We start from the raw sequence: 19,750 nt of genomic DNA, 5'->3' as shown, positions 1-19,750 counted from the left end.
TATTTAAGTTTCAACAATGCCACGAATTTGCCTCAATACTCCGGATAAATATAGTTACATTTGCGGAGAACTAACTTTTACTGCCCAATAACGTAAACTTACACCGCGCGTTACAGAGCTGTAGAGGTGGGCAAAACCGCTCTTTTTTAGGAGCCGCTCATTTTAGTTCGCTCATTAAATAGAGTCACTCTTTTGAACGGCTCTTTCGCTCTTTTTCAAAATTTGGATGAAAAGGTTTTTTTTAAGAATTGTTGATTTTATAAGTTATTTAACATTGGACTATTATAAATTATTTGATAAAAAAAATTAAAACTCAAAACGAGAAGATGGCCTTGAAAACCATAGGTCTTGGTGGTCTCTATGTCAAAATTTCTACTCGAACCTAAACATTCGAGTAATTGATTGGCATCCTAACTAAGATCTAGGGAAGCTGGAAAAACTGCTATTTATTTTAAAGTTGCTTTAATTTCTGCAAGAATAGAACTAATGCAGATATTTTATTTGGAGAAAATATTCTGTGACCACTTTTCTATATTCTGATTAAATCGATAAAGTCTATATTTTTGTTACTATTGAATTATTTCAAATTGCATTTGCAATTCTCATCAAAATAAAAAAATGGGTACTAAATTTTTTTTTTGAAAATCAATAATCTATATATGAGCAATTCTCTACGAAATCGGTCTTTTTTCTTCAATTTTAATTTTTGTATTTTTTAATCCGACTGGAACTTTTTTGGTGCCTTCGGTATGCCCAAAGAAGTCATTTTGCATCATTAGTTTGTCAATATAATTTTCCATACAAATTTGACAGCTGTCCTTACAAAAATGATGTATGAAAATTCAAAAATCTGTATCTTTTGAAGGAATTTTTTGATCGATTTGGTGTCTTCGGCAAAGTTGTAGGTATGGATATGGACTACACTGGAAAAAAAATAATACACGGTAAAAAAAATGGTGATTTTTTATTTAACTTTTTGTCACTAAAACTTGATTTACAAAAAAAACACTATTTTTAATTTTTTTTTATTTTTTGATATGTTTTAGAGGACATCAAATGCCAACTTTTCAGAAATTTCCAGGTTGTGCAAAAAATCATTGACCGAGTTATGAATTTTTTAATCAATACTGATTTTTTCAAAAAATCGAAATTTTGCTCGTAAAAATTTTTCAACTTCATTTTTCGATGTAAAATCAAATTTGCAATAAAAAAGTACTTTAGTGAAATTTTGATTAAGTGCACCGTTTTCAAGTTAAAGCCATATTTAAGCGACTTTTTTGAAAATAGTCGCAGTTTTTCATTTTTTAAAATTATTGCACATGTTTGCCCAGTTTTGAAAAAAATATTTTTGAAGAGCTGAGAAAATTCTCTATATTTTGCTTATTCGGACTTTGTTGATACGACCTTTAATTGCTGAGATATTACAATCCAAAGGTTTAAAAACAGGAAAATTGATGTGTTCTAAGTTTCACCCAAACAACCCACCATTTTTTATCGCCAATATCTCAGCAATTGATGGTCCGATTTGCAATGTTAATATATGAAACAATTGTGAAATTTTCCGATCATTTCGAAAAAAAAATTTTCGGAATTTTCAAATCAAGACTAACATTTTAAAAGGGCGTAATATTGAATGTTTGGCCTTTTTGAAATGTTAGTCTTGATTTGAAAATTCCGTTGTTTTTTGTAGATCAAGTTTTAGTAACAAAAAGTTAAATTAAAAAATCACCAAATTTTTTTTACCGTGTATTATTTTTTTCCAGTGTAGTCCGTATCCATACCTACAACTTTGCCGAAGACACTAAATCGATCAAAAAATTCCTTCAAAAGATACAGATTTTTGAATTTTCATACATCATTTTTGTATGGACAGCTGCCAAATTTGTATGGAAAATTATATGGACAAACTAATGATGCAAAATGGCTTCTTTGGGCATACCGAAGGCACCAAAAAAGTTTCAGTCGGATTAAAAAATACAAAAAAAATCGAATGACCGAAACCCTAGAGAACTGCTCATTTATAACAAAAATCATGCCATCTTAAAACGGTTTTTCCAAAAGACGGTTCTTTTTTTGAGAGCCACGGTTCGTTCGCTCTTTTCAGTGAACCGGCTCTTTGAGCGGTTCGCTCTTTTTTGCCCACCTCTCTGAGAGCTGTACTTCGGCCAGGTAGTTCAATTGGGGAAACCATGGGTGCCCGGAATTTTCTGTTCTTCTTGATAAATAACTTCACGGAAAGATATATGGGAAATTCTTTTAGCAACGGCCTTAAATTAAAAAAAAACAAAAGCATAAAAAATATTTCTGTTTTATAGGCGAAAAACAAGTTTGCGAAAGTTACCTCAGTAACGAAACCAGTTGTATGGCTTCAGCAGACAAAGATACATTAAAAATGATCAATTAGACTGACGAGACATCGACTTTTAGCCATCTCCGATTCTTACTTTAACTTAAAATAGATTTTATTTTGCAAAAATAATCGAAAACTCAATTTTTACTCAAAAACCCAGCTGAAATAATATATTGTAAGAGAAAAAAAATCAAACTCCTACAATATATCATTTCAACTGAGCGTCTACGTCACTTTTGTTTATTTGAGCAGTATTTGCATAATTATTGATGTCCGAGATTCTTCTGAATCGTATTTAAACTAAATCTGTAAACTTTTGTTGTTTTACTTGGGACTTTGATATAAAATGGCTATTGGTGGTTGGTTTCCACCAAAAAAATACAAACATTTGAAAAAGGCTTATCAAAAATCGTAAATCCACTCTAACTTTTTACAAAAAAGTGTCAAAAGAAGCGTTCTTCAATTTTATAAATGTGTTTCGAAGACACCGAAATTGCCAAAAATAAAACAAGAAAGTTACACACTTTTTTGAAGGGTAACCCTAGCACATTTCATATAGAATGCTGTAGAATTAACAGATTTAGAGAAATAAATCCGGTGTCTTCAGCAAAGTTGTTCACAATGATTAGCACTACAATACTGCTGAAGAAAGTATACCCCAATCGAACCACAACAAAAAAAAAATCGTTGTCTTATTTTTGTTTGTCGAGCTTAACCATTAACAACCACTACTCTTAAGTAATTTAGAATTTTTAAATCCAAGTTCACCCGTCGTCACCCTTTTAAAAGGTGTTGAGACAGGCGGGAAGGTGCTACTCCACACTCAGTCGCCAGCCAGCGACAAGTTAAGACGTGTTTTGCTCGTGTTGTCATCTCGCTTGCTTGGAAGTTTTTGACAGATGGAGGTGGAGGAATCCTCCGAGGACGAAGATTTTCGTCCCGTCCGCGGGAATCGGAAGCGGAAGAAGTCCAGCGAGGTCACTGGAATCGGCATCGAAGGAGAAAAAGTTGAGAAGACCCTCCTCAACAACAACAAGTTCAGTCCGCTAGCCGATAACAAAAACAACAACAATGCCAGCCCAGCTGGAGGAGGGGACGCCCTGGCGGTTCCACCACCCGGCCAGTCGGCAGGTAAACAAAAGCAACCACCTTTGGTGGTGAAGAACACCACGGATTTTTACAAGCTCGTGGCGATAGTGGAAAGTTGTAAATTAGGTTTCAAACCGATTTACAAACTAACCCGATTTGGAACCAAGGTGACCTGCTTCTCTGTCAAAGATTTTGACAAGTTGCAAGAGATACTCAAGAAGAAGAAAGTGGAATTGTACACCCACGATCGGCGAAACGAACGAAATCATCGGGTGGTTCTTCGTGGTTTTTCTAATGAACTGAAACCGGATGAGGTCAAGTACCTTCTGAAGAGGGATCTCAAGCTGGACGCGCTGGATGTGCATATCATCAAGCGGAAGGAAAAGTCCACCGTGGACGAAACTCCGTACATTGTGGTCTTCCCCAAGGGATACACCAATCTGAAGAAGCTCTCTGCAATGAAAGTTGTGGCAAGCACTATCATCCGGTGGGAGGCCTACCGGAACAAGCGGCCGAACGTGACCCAGTGCAGGAACTGCTTGCAGCTGGGTCATGGAACCAGGAACTATCACCTGAAAGGCAGGTGCAACAACTGTGGGGGTCCCCACAAGACGGACGAGTGCAATGTCCAAGAAGCCGAGCCGAAGCGGTGTGCTAACTGCTCTGGGGCCCACGAAGCCACGGGCCGCAGCTGCCCTAAGCGTGCGGACTTCATCCGGTGGCGCCAGCAGGCGTCGAAACCGAAACCGCCGGCAAGGAAGGCGGAGAAGCAGAGTCCAGCAGTTCCGGCGTTTACGCCGGCGGAGTTCCCTCCGCTGCCGGGCGCAGTTCCGGACGGAAAATCCAAGGATCGCTCTCGTCCCGCAGGAAGCAGCCAAGGTGGACCCCGAGACGGTGGAGCCACAGAGAAGGAAGCCGGGGAGGTACTCTACCGTTCGGCTGAGCTGGGGATTTTCTCCGAGTACATCGGCAGGTTCAAGACCTGCAAGACCCGCTTGGACCAAGTAACCCTCGTTAGTTACATGATCTCCATGTATGGAATTTAAGGAGTTTTTTTTTGTTATTGTATATTGTTTTACTGATCCTCGGTCTCAAGCTGGTCACAGCACCTAAAAGGACCTAATAAAAATAAGTAAAGAAAAAAAAATTAATCCAAGATGGCGGCCAAAAAACCAAATTTGACTAAAATTGAGCCACAGAATTCGAATTTGATGTTTTTTTCATAAAAATATTTTAATTAGGTCCTTTTCGGTACTGGAACCTGGTTAGGACCGAGTCGGCTTTTGTTATTACATTTTACTTAAAGCTAAGAATAATTACAGAGGATCTTGAGTGTAAAAGTTAGTGGGAGGGGAGCCGATTACCCGCGGAAAACGAATTTGATGTTATAAGCAAGAAAAATGATTTGATTGCCCTCAGCAGGGATGCCAGATGCACAGATTTGTCTGTGTTCCACCGACATTTAAGCTTGTGTCAGACATTTTTTGAGGTGCACAGACTACATTAAACGAATAGAACTTCTTTACATTAATATTTTGTAAAAATATCAACCGAAACATATTACGTTAGTCTTCAAATGATTAAAACGTAATTTCTGATGGATTTCTATGACTATAAATTAAATATAAATTACACAGACTTTTGAAATAACCATGTGGCATCCCTAACCCGCATATTAGGGTGGTCCAAATCCGGACTTTTTTGGGGCTACCCCCTGAAATCAAAGATTGACTCATCACTAGGCTAAATTCCAAATTTGAGCTCATTCTGACCACGGGAACCCCTCCCTCCAATCGCTTAAAGTTTGTATGGGAAAAATCGTCAAAATGTATGGAGAAAAGCAACTGTTTTACTTTTTTATCTGTGGAAGGCGCCATAGTTATCCGATTCTTACCATTTCTCAAATGTAGAACCTTCATTAAATTTAGAACAACTTTCCCGAAGACACCATATTTTTAGGATTTTTTCCCGCGAAGTTATTAGCCCCCTAAACTGACCATTTTTGCGCGGCCAGCTGTAAGGGGCTACCTAACAACGATGTTTAATTACAATTCGTACACGCACGTGCGTCTCGTGGCGCAGGGGTAGCGGCTTCGGCTGCCGATCCCGATGATGCTATGAGACGCGGGTTCGATTCCCGCCTTATCCACTGAGCTTCTATCGGATGGTGAAGTAAAACGTCGGTCCCGGTTTCTCCTGTCTCGTCAGAGGCGCTGGAGCAGAAATCCCACGTTAGAGGAAGGCCATGCCCCGGGGGGCGTAGTGCCAATAGTTTCGTTTCGTTTTTTACACGCACGTGCTCTCTCTCAGGTTCAAACTCTCTCACGAGCTTGCTCGCCTGCCTGCCTGCCTGCCTGTTTGCCTACAAGCGCGCGCGCTGTTTCTCTGCTTGGACTTTTGTCGTCGTCATCGTTTTCGTTCCGCTGCGCTGCGTTCCTGGCATGTTTATTATAATTTTCAGGATATATTTCGATATTTATTTCGAGATATAAAATTAGATGTAATATGTGATTAACAATAGATATCATATTATCAGAGCGTGTGTGAGAGAATATAAATTTCGATAAATTAGTTCCTCCATGAATTGTCATCTGTTATTATTGAGTAAATTTTTAAATAGGGATATTGTAATTTAAATTTATTTTTTTTTTAAATGGTACCATATCAAACTCAAGACTGGGATTTTAACTATTCTAGAAAAAATAAAAGACTATTTTTAACTTAGTCAAGTATAGATTTCAGAAAGAACAATACACTTAGACAATTCATCGATTATGGGAACTGTTTTTTTTCACTTTTGTATACTATCAAACAAGCTTAAAAAGAACATATTTGAAGTTTTTTCGTAGCCCTATGATCACGACTATTTTTCATTCCATACAAAATATTTTAATCTGCCGAAAATATAACAATCTTCCTTACAACAAATTGTGGTATATTTTGCTTTTGACGATTATTAGAAGTTTATGTCAGATTCCGAAACATCCAAAAAGTGCAACGAGCATGAGCAGCATGAGCATGGTTGACTGCCAATGAGCTGCTACTCCGTTATTGACAGATCAGCTGAAGTTAAACAATGAATCGAAACATCCAAAAAGTGCAACGATGTCTAAAAGAAAAGCCTCAAAAATAGAGATTGTTGAGTTAGCTAGTTTTATATCTGGAATCAAATTGCCTTCGAATGGACAAGCAGTTTGTTGGATGATATTTAGAGTAAAAAAACAAAATTTGTATTACCTGAAGATTTTTTTTAAATAACTCTAATGAGCATATACGAACAACTGCTTGTAATGTTTGGAAAAACGAACAAAACCTGTTCATTTGCTTTAATCTTTTAAATGAGCCTAAGCCAAAGCCTACGCTGCCTTTTATTCATTTTTTTTTCGGTGCACTTTTAAAAAAAATTGACGTGATCTAAGAATTTATATGCTAAATATATCTCAAAACAAACCTGCTATTTTAATTGAAAATTATAAAAAAACATGCCAGGAACGCAGCGCAGCGGATAGCAAACGAAAACGACGACGACGACAAAAGTCCAAGCAGAGAAACAGCGCGCGCGCTTGTAGGCAAACAGGCAGACAGGCAGGCAGGCGAGCAAGCTCGTGAGAGAGTTTGAACCTGAGAGAGAGCACGTGCGTGTACGAATTGTAATTAAACATCGTTGTTAGGTAGCCCCTTACAGCTGGCCGCGCAAAAATGGTCAGTTTAGGGGGCTAATAACTTCGCGGGAAAAAATCCTAAAAATATGGTGTCTTCGGGAAAGTTGTTCTAAATTTAATGAAGGTTCTACATTTGAGAAATGGTAAGAATCGGATAACTATGGCGCCTTCCACAGATAAAAAGTAAAACAGTTGCTTTTCTCCATACATTTTGACGATTTTTCCCATACAAACTTCAAGCGATTGGAGGGAGGGGTTCCCGTGGTCAGAATGAGCTCAAATTTGGAATTTAGCCTAGTGATGGGTCAATCTTTGATTTCAGGGGGTAGCCCCAAAAAAGTCCGGATTTGGACCACCCTACCGCATATCCTATAAATCGAGGATTCGGAAAATCGGCCTTCGTCATGCACACGAAACTGGTTTAACGAGTCTACACCAAAATTTTGAGAGGTTTTGGTCAATGCAGTGTTGAGATATCGTGGGACCTGTTATTTGAAACTACTAACTTTAAATAGCTATGACTCGGCAATGATATAACCAAATGTCCTCAGATTTATTTTTTATTAGAGAAAAATGTATTTTTTAATATATACACAGAAAACAGATTAAAAAAAGGTTAAATGTCTGCTCAAACCAACCTCTGACATTTTTGCCGATTTGCATGTATGTAACCCTTGTGGAGTTTTTTCATAATTATTTGAGGATTATTTTTTATTTAATTAAAATTAAATTTCAAAAGGTGATTTAAACATTTTAACAGCAACTTTTTTTATCTTCGTATGATCTTTTATAACTGGATTCACATTCAATCTGAACAACCAAGACCCTATTCTGAGAAAATAAGACACTCTGGACTTAGCATTTTTAATGTGCTCAGTATTCGAGATTTGGTGAATTTTAAAAATATATACACACATACAGTTAGTAAATTTCAATTACTTTTTTACAATTTTTCGAGCTTTGGAGACTTGATTTTAAATGTCGAAGTGTAGTTCATTACTATTTCGCAATTTTTTTTGCTTCAGCCATAGTGCTTGATTGTGCATAATCTGAATTAAAAAATGAATTTTAAACATATGGATTTTTTTAAATACATAAAATCTGGACAAAAATGATTAAAATTCATTAAAATAAATGAATGCCGAGTTTTCAATCGATAAAAAATGCATCCTTGAAATTTTTTATTCAAAGCTGAGGAAACTTCCTACAATTTTCGCTCATTTTTTTGAAAATCGAATGTCACCTAAATAGACTGTTATTTGCAACTGACGATATCTTGGAAACTTTTGCTCTGATTTTCAATGTTAGGAAAGAAACTTTTGCAAAATTTTCTAATCTCTAAATTAACAATAAAAAGTATTTGGTTTAAACTATGAAATCAAGAAAATTATCCCATTTAAAAGTAGAGTTTGAATGAATTGCCCCCAATAGTGACTTGAATGGAACAGTTGACACTCGCTGTGCTGATATTGAAGAGACCCTCAAGGGTGGGAGAAAAAAAAACGCAGGGACTGAAAATCTATCGATACATGAAGATGTATTGAGGAATCGATGATCGGCAATGAGAGCGTCGACTGTAGTTAGGAATATTTTTTTTATCAACGCTGATCAGTAGGTAAACCACCCAATATAAGTAATTCCATGTTTCTGTTGCGTCTGTCCTCTACCGAGTTATGCATTTTCCTTAAACTTGTGTGTTTTTGGAACAAAATATATTTTTTTATTAAAGTTTCTTATGTTAATCTAATTTGCGATCGAAAAATACTTACAGAAACTTGATAGATAATCTGCACCATTTCGAGACATGCTTATTTGAAATTAGTCTTGATTCCATAATTCACAAAATTTTTTTTCTAAGAGATAAAAAAAAATAACAAATGTTTCAAATCTTCAACATTGCTAAATTGGACATTTAGTCGCTGTTACAATGGCATTAGTATAATGGGGGGCTATTTGGGTGAGTTTTAGAAAACTTAAATTTTCTTGTTTGTTTCACATCTTCAATGTCTCTTCTAGCAGCGATTGGATTTTAACCATTTTCGATATGTTACGTACAACATCCTAAAAAATCATAGAACTGTTTGGTTACGCGACCTTCAAATCAGTAAACAATGTTTTCACTTGATCTGTAAGTGTATTCAGCTATGCTTTAAAAATGTCAGCCGTTCCGTGGTTTTTACGAAAACGCATTTTTTGACCAATTCAATTGCTAAAAAAAATACGAGTCTGATAATTTTGGCCGAGGAACACTCATGCCATATTTGAGCTAAAACGAAGCATGATCGAATCTGAATCCTGCTTGTTTGCAGAAACTAAAAAAAACAAACAAAATCCGATTCCCAAATTTGGACAGCATTGCTCATCTGTAAAATTTTCCGATACATTGCCAAAACCTTGGTACAGAAAAGTAAACAAAAAATCATGTTTATTCTGGGAAAAAGGAGGTATATTTTGCAAGTGAATCAATGGACTTTAATTTTTTCATTCAATCTAAAATCTTAATCTATATACAGCAATTCCATTTGAAAAGAGCCTAAACCAAAAAAAAAGTTCTCCGATCGGGCTCAAAATTTTTCTGGGGGTTCCTTGGCCAAAATAATTAGACCCGTATTTGTTTGCCACAGGTTGCCTATCGTGTTAGGTGGTTCAAAATGGCATTTTCGTCATTTTCGCAAAACCACTTTTTTCTAAAATCATATCTCGCGCCATTTCATCCGATTTTAGCTGTCTTAGACGCAAAGAAAGGTGATGAGTTTGGTTATTTGGAAAAATAGTAAAGTTCCAAATCTAGCTTAACTATTGAAAAGTCGTATGAAAACTTAAAATGGCGTTTGACGTGTCGACAAAGAGCTATGTCTGAAAATATTTTATCGATTTCGAAAATTTCACATAACATATCAAAATTGGCGATGTCGAACCGTACGTTTCGAGATATGATTTGAAAAACTGCGTCGACGCCACGCGCAAAAACGGAAATGACGAAATCGGCAAAAATCAACTTTTTCACTAAAACTGCGATAACTTTAAAATTTCAGCGATGACCTATACATGTCTGGGTACCAAAATTTTCGTAATTGAGAGACGCAACTTTTGGTACCATAACATCTATAGGTCATCGCTGAAATTTTAAAGTTATCGCAGTTTTAGTGGAAAAGTTGATTTTTTGCCGATTTCGTCATTTTCCCGTTTTTGCGCGTGGCGCGTCGAAAAACGCAGTTTTTTTTTCAAAAAATCATATCTCGGAAACGTACGGTTCGACATCGCCAATTTTTTGATATGTTATGTGAAATTTTCCGAGGAATCCGATAAAATATTTTCAGACATAGGCTCTTTGGTCCAGACACGGTCAAAACGCCATTTTAAGTTTTCATACGACTTTTTCAATAGTTAAGCTAGATTTTGGAACTTTTACTATTTTTCCCAAATAGCCAAACTCATCACCTTTCTTTGCGTCTAAGACAGCTAAAATCGGATGAAATGGCGCGAGATATGATTTTTAGAAAAAGTGGTTTTGCGAAAATGACGAAAATTGCCATTTTTTGAACCACCCTAGCACGATGTAGGCCACCCTAATGGCCAAACAAAAAAATACGGGTCTAATTATTTTGGCCAAGGAACCCCCAGAAAAATTTTGAGCCCGATCGGAGAACTTTTTTTTTGGTTTAGGCTCTTTTCAAATGGAATTGCTGTATATATAAAATTCCGACGATTTTATTCGAACGTGAATCAGTTCAATACAGAGCGTCATATCGAGGTGCTTTTTGTTGCGTTGGGTTCGTAAAAGTCCAAGGAAGGTTCTTACGCCAAAAAGTGGCAACTTTGGCCGCTCTGGAACCGATTTCGGAAAATTTGCAGATTGTATGGGAAAAGCTGCGTAAAATCAAAATTTGATCACAGGAGGCTGAATTAGCAAACAAGCAAGAAACGTCAGGAGACCAACAAAGGGCAGGACGAAGTTTGCCGGGAAGAGCTTGTACTTTTATAGTTTTGCTGACTTTGTAAGTTAGTTTTTCATTAAAAAATATGATTTATTGATGCTTTATCTATAGTTTGTGGTTTGGACACATTTCAGATTTGCATAGGAAATCTCTTTGCGCCTAAGCGTCAAAGTTTTTGGAAAATGGATATGATTACCAGAAATAAACAGTCTTTAAACCGGAAAAAAGCGTAACTTCAACTACCAATCACTCTCTCAAAACGACCTACGTGGTGACCCAAAATCCGGGCCGACCCCCGGAGGACAAATTTTCCCGGAGATGGCGCCCCGGAAGTCAGCGACCAGACTAGAGACCCACATGGCCACCCCGTAATGGCCGCGCCGCCCCGCTCATTGCGTTGTGATATTTACGATTATGATTATTGTTATCGTTCGCGTTTTTTTTTTTGCCGAAAATTGGAAGATTCTTGCAGTGAAGTAAGAAAACACGTGTGGGCGAGCTCGAAGACAACGTGGGTGACCGGGGCACGTGTCGGAAGCTGGGGCGCGCCCCCCCTAGTCGAGGGTCATGATTTATGAAAAATGATAATGGAATGTTGCGATAAAACGTGGCAGTCTTCGGGCAGAGATAGCGCGGTTGAGGTTCCGGTTTCGGGAGGAGGCAGGAAGGTGATTTCCAGATGGGTCGTTTTGAAGAAATTGTTTTTTTTTGGTGTCAGGGGACGTTGTTCACCAACTAGCTTGCAATTAGTTGGCGAAGTGATGTCTCAATCTGAGTTTGGAGATGTGATCACAAAAATCAATTGGTGAATTCACTGACCTACAAACTTCAAAAGATTTTCTTTAAGCTTGCGATATTTTAAAGTAGAATAACTAAACTTAACGAGAGTCTTCAAACCCTTTTCAGTAAAGCTGGTAACAGATGTTAGTAACTTGGTCACCACTGAATGACAGTGGATTCTAGTTTGGGTGTATTGATTGAATTCTTCTAGACAATTTTAGAGACTTGGAAACCTTGGGCGAACGAAAATTCTCTATTTCAGCTGATTGATTGTTTTGTTTTTCCAGTCAAAATCTTTACCCCAAAACATCGGAAAAGCCTCACGTGTCAAATTTCCGCCGCTTGATTTGCACAACAATTGTGCGTGCGTGTGCTCGTACTCCCTCTCTGATGATAATGTTTAATAGTGGTGAGCAGCTTTCTTTTATGACAATGCGGGGGTCGTGAAATGTGAAAGTTATTGATGCGTGTGTTTCTCTTTTTTGCCGCTTTCTGTTTTTGTTTATTTTGCCAACTCATCTGGAAGGAACCAAGAGGTGGGTGGGGGAGGGAGAGCCCATCATCAGCATCGCCATGATTGTCGGTGGTGGAGAAGGAGAAAAAAAACAACAAAAAAAGTGGCCACAGGACACCCGTGTGAATCGGAGCAATGTGTTGTCCTCGGGGGTGGGAGGGGTGGCCACGTGGCCCCTTGATGAGGGGGCGTTAGTTGGATTTTGTTTCGCTGCCGTTGGGGAATAAAAATAAATTGGAATTAATTCAAATGTACGCGTGAGGAGTGGGGGAGTTTCGTCGTAAAAATGGACAACAAAGTACGAGCAATTGCGTGTGTTGTTGGGGGTGAGTTTGGGAGAGCGATATCGGATCCAGTGGTAACGCTCTGTAATGGTAATTGATGATTGTGAGGATGACCATTTCGGTTGGAATTAACATGAGATCGAATAATGAAATTATGTAAATTTTTCAAACTAGTTATTTATACAGCTTCAAAGTTTTTATCTCAGTTTTTCAAAAAATAATCTCAATCTTTTTTGTTGTTTCTTCTTGGAACGATCTTTACATTTTGGAAGCCTTAATGATAACATTTTACTAACCGTCAGTGGAGATGACTATGGGTCAAAAGCGATACAGCTCTCTACCAATACTTTACTTTAAATGCCAATCGTTAGAAAATTGACCCAATCTCACCCCTTAGAGGGGGCCACATTGGATCAAATGAAACTAAATTATGCTCAAATACAAAAATATGGTATAAACAAGTCATCCAATAGAGTTTATTGTTCCAGGGAATCGTATTGACATGCTACAATGTTTTAAGCAGAGATTTGCAAACATTGAGGCACTTTTCGAGCAATTCCAAACAAAAATATTAAAAAGTTAATTTTTCAAGAGGTATTTTTTGACCAAAAACGTATCTCAACTTTAGACAGCTGCCAAAATGACAGGATTTGTTCTAGAAACGAGATTTTTTCAGCTAAGTCAACTTAAGATGCCCTCTACACAACCCTTTTAACGGAATTAAGTTTCATTGAGAAGAACCTGAGAGATTGTAAAATCCCCAGACCGAATGTCATGCCCGATGATGGTATTTTTCTTAAATTATACACATTTTAGGAGAGTTTCCATTACAGTGGATGTCATCGAAGGTAGAAACAGAGAAATTTGCATGCATGAGATCTCAAAATCAAAATATTAGGTGATGACTAAGCTTAGTAAACTAACTGCTCAAAAAAAATTCGTTGATTCTTTGATATTTGAAAAACTAATGATTGCAAAACAAATGGGTAGGTGTAAATAATTTTTAAAACAGTTTTTTCATTGCAATATTTGTTCCATGCCTTATAAGTCCAATTTTTATATTTTTTTGATACCCCCTTCCCCCCTGACTTTGACCAGAGTCTAAAGACATAAATTTCAAAAATATTTGCAACGGCCTAATTGATAAACGGCCTGAAATATGCTCTAAATTGCCTGCTAAATCTTTTGATAAAATTTTAGGAACCACTTTTAAACTTTTTATTATGTTTTTTACAAATTAGAAAAAAAATTTCTAAAATTTCATATTTTAAAGCAATTTTAATTTTGCTCATTTTTATACATTTGTCTAAAAAAATCGCTTGCTCCGTGCTTTATCTCATTCTTATTAATTTTGCATTTTAAAGTTAATTCAATTCAGATACATCCTTGTATCGTCAAAAAAATAAAAATAAAGGTTTTTCTTGCGACCAATATAAATATTTTACAAAGCTTAAATTTTTTTCAAAAATCCGTTCTTAAAATTTCATTGATAAAACTTTAAAACAGGCGAAGAGAAAGATTCAAAACTGTTCTACAATTTCTATTCACACTTTTTAAATTATATTGGGAGAGTTTTTTACCGATGGAAAAAATAACTTTTTAGGGGAAGTAAACTCATTTTGGTCACGCTAAACTTTTCGATCTATTTCGTCACTTTTGCAGTTTGACGCTTCAAACAACTTTTTCAGATACCGATGCCTCTGTGCTCTCTTATGCTAACTAGATAGGATAACCAGCAAGCTTAGTACAAAAGAGCACAGAGGCATCGATACGTCAACAATGGAGAGTTGCTTGCTCACTTTTCTGAGCTATTTTTTGCTTCGAAACAGTCTAAAACTCTGTATGAACGCTGCAATTTATACAAAGTTTTGATTAGAATTATTAGAATTTAGAATATTTAGAATATTTGCCCTAGTGTTCAAACCACATAAAATCTTAAAATATTAAAATTGATGTGCATTTTTTTGTACTATGACTTTTCTAACCAAGGTCAAAATACTGAGCAAAAACAAAGCTACAACTACAACTGTGTCGAATTGAGTGAAAATTAAAAAAAAAAATACGTGTTTTTACAAGAAGTACCAAATAACACATAGTCCTTGAAATCGTGAAAATTCACTAACCATATACATAGCTAACAAAACTTTAGTCGAAATCCTCTGCCTTTAAATCTTGAGGCTCCATATCTAAAGCTTATATAATTATAATTATATAATATAATTATATAATATAATAATATATATAATTATAATTATAATTTAAGTTCTCAAAGCTCACGTTTGATGAAGTCTCAATATGTGAATCTTAAGTTTTCACACCACCGCTTCAAATCTATTCTCTTTCTACATAGCTTATGTTGATAACCGTAATTACAAATTTCAAAATCCTCAACATTCAACCCTTAAGTCTACAAAGTTGAGTCTTTATAACTTCAGTCTACAAAAACTCTTTCACCTCTCTCTTCAAATCAGCCCGAAAAATTAAAGGGCAATTTTTTTTTCAAGTGGACATAATTGTCTTGAGAGTCACTTTGAACAAGTTTGAGCTGATTTAAAATATTTTGATAAAATTTTATGTATGTTGATTTCCTGGCATGTAATTTAAATGTTTATATATTTTCTGCCCCACCTCACAGTCCGTCGTTTTCCGCTTGACAGTGCCGCCCTAAGTAGCACTCATAACTTGTCGACTGTTGAATAATAGTTAGACAATTGTTTTTGATAAACATACGAGAAAAAATCTGAACATAACTTAAATAAGAGTTTGTTTTACTGCTTGTATAACTGACTTATGTAACTATCGTGTTTTGTGCCACAAAAGTGTTAAAACACAGTCAACTTCACACTTTTCCAACAAAACACAACATAGGAAAAATTTTCACCTATTTGGAGGGTTCCATCCAATTTGCTGATTTACACTGTTTAAACAACTTATTTTGGAACACCTTCGATAGAAACTTGCTTGCTCACTTCCGTTTGAGGTATTTATCACTTGATTTCAGTCGAAAACGCTTTTTATGAGCTGTAATTGAACGTCAAAATCCTGATATGTCATGATGCTGTTCCCTCATCTGCATTGTATTCCTCGAAAACAGTTTGTTGAATAAGAATAATATTGCACTGTTTTTTTCACTGCTTATCTAACATTGTCATGTGACAGCATCTTCTGAAAAATGGGCGTGGCCAACCATTCTATAAATAACCTTAGGTTTTCTCGCTTTGTTATACAAATGTTATCGGAGAATAGGTTTTATAACTGATATTCAACAAACATATTCAACATGACATTGCGTGTTGTTAGGTGGTGTAAATTTGTACGTGAGGTATTTAGAGTTTCAATAATGTTTATTTATCGAAGATTGCAATAATTTTAATTGTTGACCGATTATTTATAAAAATATCGCCGGTAAAAGCTACAAAAAATATCAGCTTACGGAATTCATGATAGAGAAAACAACAAATTAAAATCACACCAATTTTCAATGTTACTCCGTGGTACGGTAATCAAAATGACAGTTGAAACGGTTTGTTATAACAAAGTTACATAATGGAGTTATAAAAACTGACTTGAAACAAACTTATATAACTTTGTTTCCAATGACAGCCTTTTCTGGAGTTAAGTTGAATAGCTCACTGCAGTATAACAAAGCTGACAGCAGCCTGCTTATTGACGTTTAGGCCAGCTTGTTTACTATGAAGCCTCGTGGAGAGATGTGGAAGCGCGCCTGGACCTGCCGTGGAGATAACAAAAAGTCGTCGAAGTCATCGGATCGAATCATGGGAAAGGCGAAGTTCATCAAAAAAATGAAAATCTAAAAGTTCTCCATGAAGAGGGTTTCACATGAATCACAGTTACAGAGCGCGAAAATATTTTTTTTTCATACAATTTCAATTTTTAAATAAATCGGGCAGAAACAAGCGTACCAAAATAGTCAGAAATACTATTCATATTGGCTTCGTCGTTGATTGAAATTCTGATAAGAACTGTTTGTTTACATGTAAGTTGGGTAACGGTTAGACAATTGTTTTCAATCTATCTTTCCTTTTCAGTGAGCGCTTTGATTTGACAGCACAGCCGTTAACCACGCCCCTTTTTTCGTTTAATCTCTTGTTAGCTAGCACAGTGTTGTCAGATACATTTGTATAACTTACTCTGATAACTTGCATCTTATTCTGGCAAGTTATACAACAGAAAAAAGTGCGCTTTTTCCAATTCACAGGAGTTGTAGAACAAGTTGTGGTAACGAGGCCGTTCGGTTATACAACCAGTTAGGAAATACGTTTATCTGACAAAGTGTGTTGCTTGGGGCAGTTTGACAGCTGTCATACTCTGTGTAAAAACCACCAGCTGTTATTTTTAGCGAATAAAGCATACATGTTAAAAAATGAGCGAAATAGGCAGGAAAAGATTGATAACAGCCAGATTTCAACATTTTTTGTTGTTTAATTGATCAGTTGATTTCCCAAATGCAACGCAGTTGAGTTCGAAACTAATCAAAATGTTGACAGCAGTGTTGCAAACGAGTGATATCAATGACTATCGTATAATTCCTGCGCCCAAGTGTTGTCTCGTGATTCCCAGCAAGGACATTCTCTTTTTTCTCGACTACGCGCTCTCACCGATGATTCTTTCGAACTCTCCGGAAAAGAGAAAGATAATGGAAAATGCGAGTAAGTAAACACAAAAGCGTGGTCGGCTATGTTCGGCTTTGAAAGTATCAGGAAACAAGGGCAGCAAAACTTTCGGAACAGTTTACAGATTGGCCAATGTTCAACAAATCATGGAAAATCGATAATTGAACATAATGATTTGCTTTAACCTTCATGTGAAAGCTTTTCTTGCGATCTTTCGATTGATGTATAGACCGGCTGTATATATTTACGTTTTATATCAAGTTTTTAAAAGAAAAACAGTGACCATTGAAATCCACAAATTCGGAACACTTTTTTCTTACGATGTAAACAAACTTTTTTTCTCTCCAAGAGTACTTTTTTTTTACAAAATAATGACTTCACACTCTGAAACCAATAAAACTCATGCTTAGTAATGTTTTATGAATGGTCTGATAACTTTTTTGTGAAAATATCAGTTAAATTCAGGTGTTCCACAATTGTGAGAGGCACAATAACATCCCACAATCATGGAACAGGCAATTTGGAGGGAGTGTTTCGCTGCTCTGGATAAAATAGTCTTGAAAGGCAGGTTTTTGTTTAAAAAGTACTACTTTTACTAGTGAAATATCAAGAGAATGTCCATGTCCAAATAAAGGTCCTAAAAATAATAGGGTCGACAGAAAAGCTGCATTTTGCATACTATTGACAATTTACCACAAAAGTGTTCCGAATTTGTGGGCGTTCCGAATATGTGGGATGACTGTAGCTGAAAACCGAGTTTGATAAAAAAAACCCTGGTTGACAGTTAACAACAGTTTGTTTTTAAAAGTATTTTGACACTTTATGTCACTTATACCAGTTTATTTATATTTTGATATGCTATAGAAGTGCTCACCATAAAATGGCGTTAACAATAACAATTCTTTATGACAGGAAAGTAACTCAGTTTAACTTTCAAGAAAAAACAATAGCGTAAATAGTATTTTACAAAAAATAATACCTTGTGATATTCCGTTCAGAGAATCGACGTCCTTTATCAAAACAGTAATAAAAGAAAGAGACAGGGAGACAGGGAGACAGGGAGACAGTGTGCAGGCAACTCATCGCAGCAGAACCAAAACAAACACATATCGTGCAACGCAGACGGGGAGGGAGTCACTCACGCGAAAACAATAGAAGGAGCAGTTTGACAGACAACTCAAACCCAAGAAAAAACAAAACTGAGATAGAGAGAGTGAGTGGTTGCAAGAGAGAGAGAATGCGGATTTTTTTTTGGTTGTTGCGAGAAAGAGAAGGAAACACATACCATTCGATCGTGATCATAGTCATAGGCGCCACTGTTACTGTAAGCGTCATTTGAGTATGATTTGCGTGTGCGTGTGGCATTTCTGTAGTAGTAGTTGTAGTTGTTGTTGTTGTTGGAGTGTAGTAGTGTGTTGGTGGTGGAGGTGGAATTGGATTTGGTGGTGAAGGTAGTAGTAGAAGATGATGAAGTTGATGGTGAAGATGGTGATGAGGCCCTGGACCGATAGCGTACCTTGGCGCCGACCTCTCGCGTTGAGATGCCCATCTTCTCGTGGTGCCGCAGCTGCACCGGGTAGATGATCTGGTAGAAGTTGCTACCGATCCGGTCCACCAGCTCCTGGTTCTGCTGGTGCTCCTTCAGCAGACGTTCCACCTCACCTGTGGGAGGAGAGAGAGAAAGAAGTATAATGAGTTACGAGTGCTCACCACAAGATGGCAGTAGCTAGAAAATTTTTATATTTTCACAGTGACTCCGTTAAAAGTTAACGGATTGTTATTTATTTAAACCATAATTATAAATTGCATGTTCTGTTAAAATGTTCCAGTGTTGCCATCCCATAGCATCCACCAGAGGCAGTGATTTATGATCCCACCAGTCGGCGACAGCGAACATCTAATTCTAGGGGACACTTCTAGCATCCTCTTGGCATGTTCACAACCCTGCCCCTAGTTTCGTTTGTTTATCGCTGACGTGTACATGACATTTACAAAGTGCTCTTAAAAGCAGATGCATGTCGGGGCAGAACCTTAAACCGGAGTAAACCTTTGGAGGCCTCCACACTGGTACCGTTTTCTAGGACTTGCAGAGTTCGCAACTCTCAATGAGGAATGGGATTTCATCAGATTTTAAGACAAATTTTGCTCAAGGACGATTCATCAGAATTTTCGTATTTTTTATTCATGCCTGCTTAATCATGAAGCACTTCTTAACTGTACAAAAACAACTTAAATTTATCATCGCTCCCTTTAAATTTAACCTCATCCATAACCGGCGGCACGGATTAAACTTTTACATCGTCTGAGGACAACCTTTGACCGCACTCCATGTCGTATCTCACTTTGGAGGAAACTTTTTTTGCCTTACCAACCCTCCTTCCGCCCCCAGTCTTCACCGTCTGACACCACAAAAATGGTGACAATCCTTTCCTCTTTTTTTCTCGGCCACAGTGCAAAACGCCCTCTGGCAGGCCCAAACCCCAAATCCAACACCCACCC

The 19,750-nt window shown here is 36.9% G+C and overlaps 1 protein-coding gene across 1 annotated transcript in view; it reads right to left on the bottom strand.

Annotated features, from left to right (window-relative positions):
* Nucleotides 1-19,750, bottom strand: part of LOC6047403 (disintegrin and metalloproteinase domain-containing protein 12) — a 287,603-nt gene that overhangs the window by 251,927 nt on the left and 15,926 nt on the right. Inside the window, exon 2 of the mRNA XM_038265453.1 lies at nt 18,768-18,849. Coding sequence (XP_038121381.1) covers nt 18,768-18,849 — 82 coding nt within the window. The remainder of the gene's footprint in view (nt 1-18,767; nt 18,850-19,750) is intronic.

Source organism: Culex quinquefasciatus, chromosome 1, assembly GCF_015732765.1.
Source record: "Culex quinquefasciatus strain JHB chromosome 1, VPISU_Cqui_1.0_pri_paternal, whole genome shotgun sequence".
Lineage (NCBI taxonomy): Eukaryota > Metazoa > Arthropoda > Insecta > Diptera > Culicidae > Culex > Culex quinquefasciatus.
The sequence above is the reverse complement of the archived record's forward strand: the minus strand, read 5'-3'. Positions and strand labels throughout refer to the sequence as shown.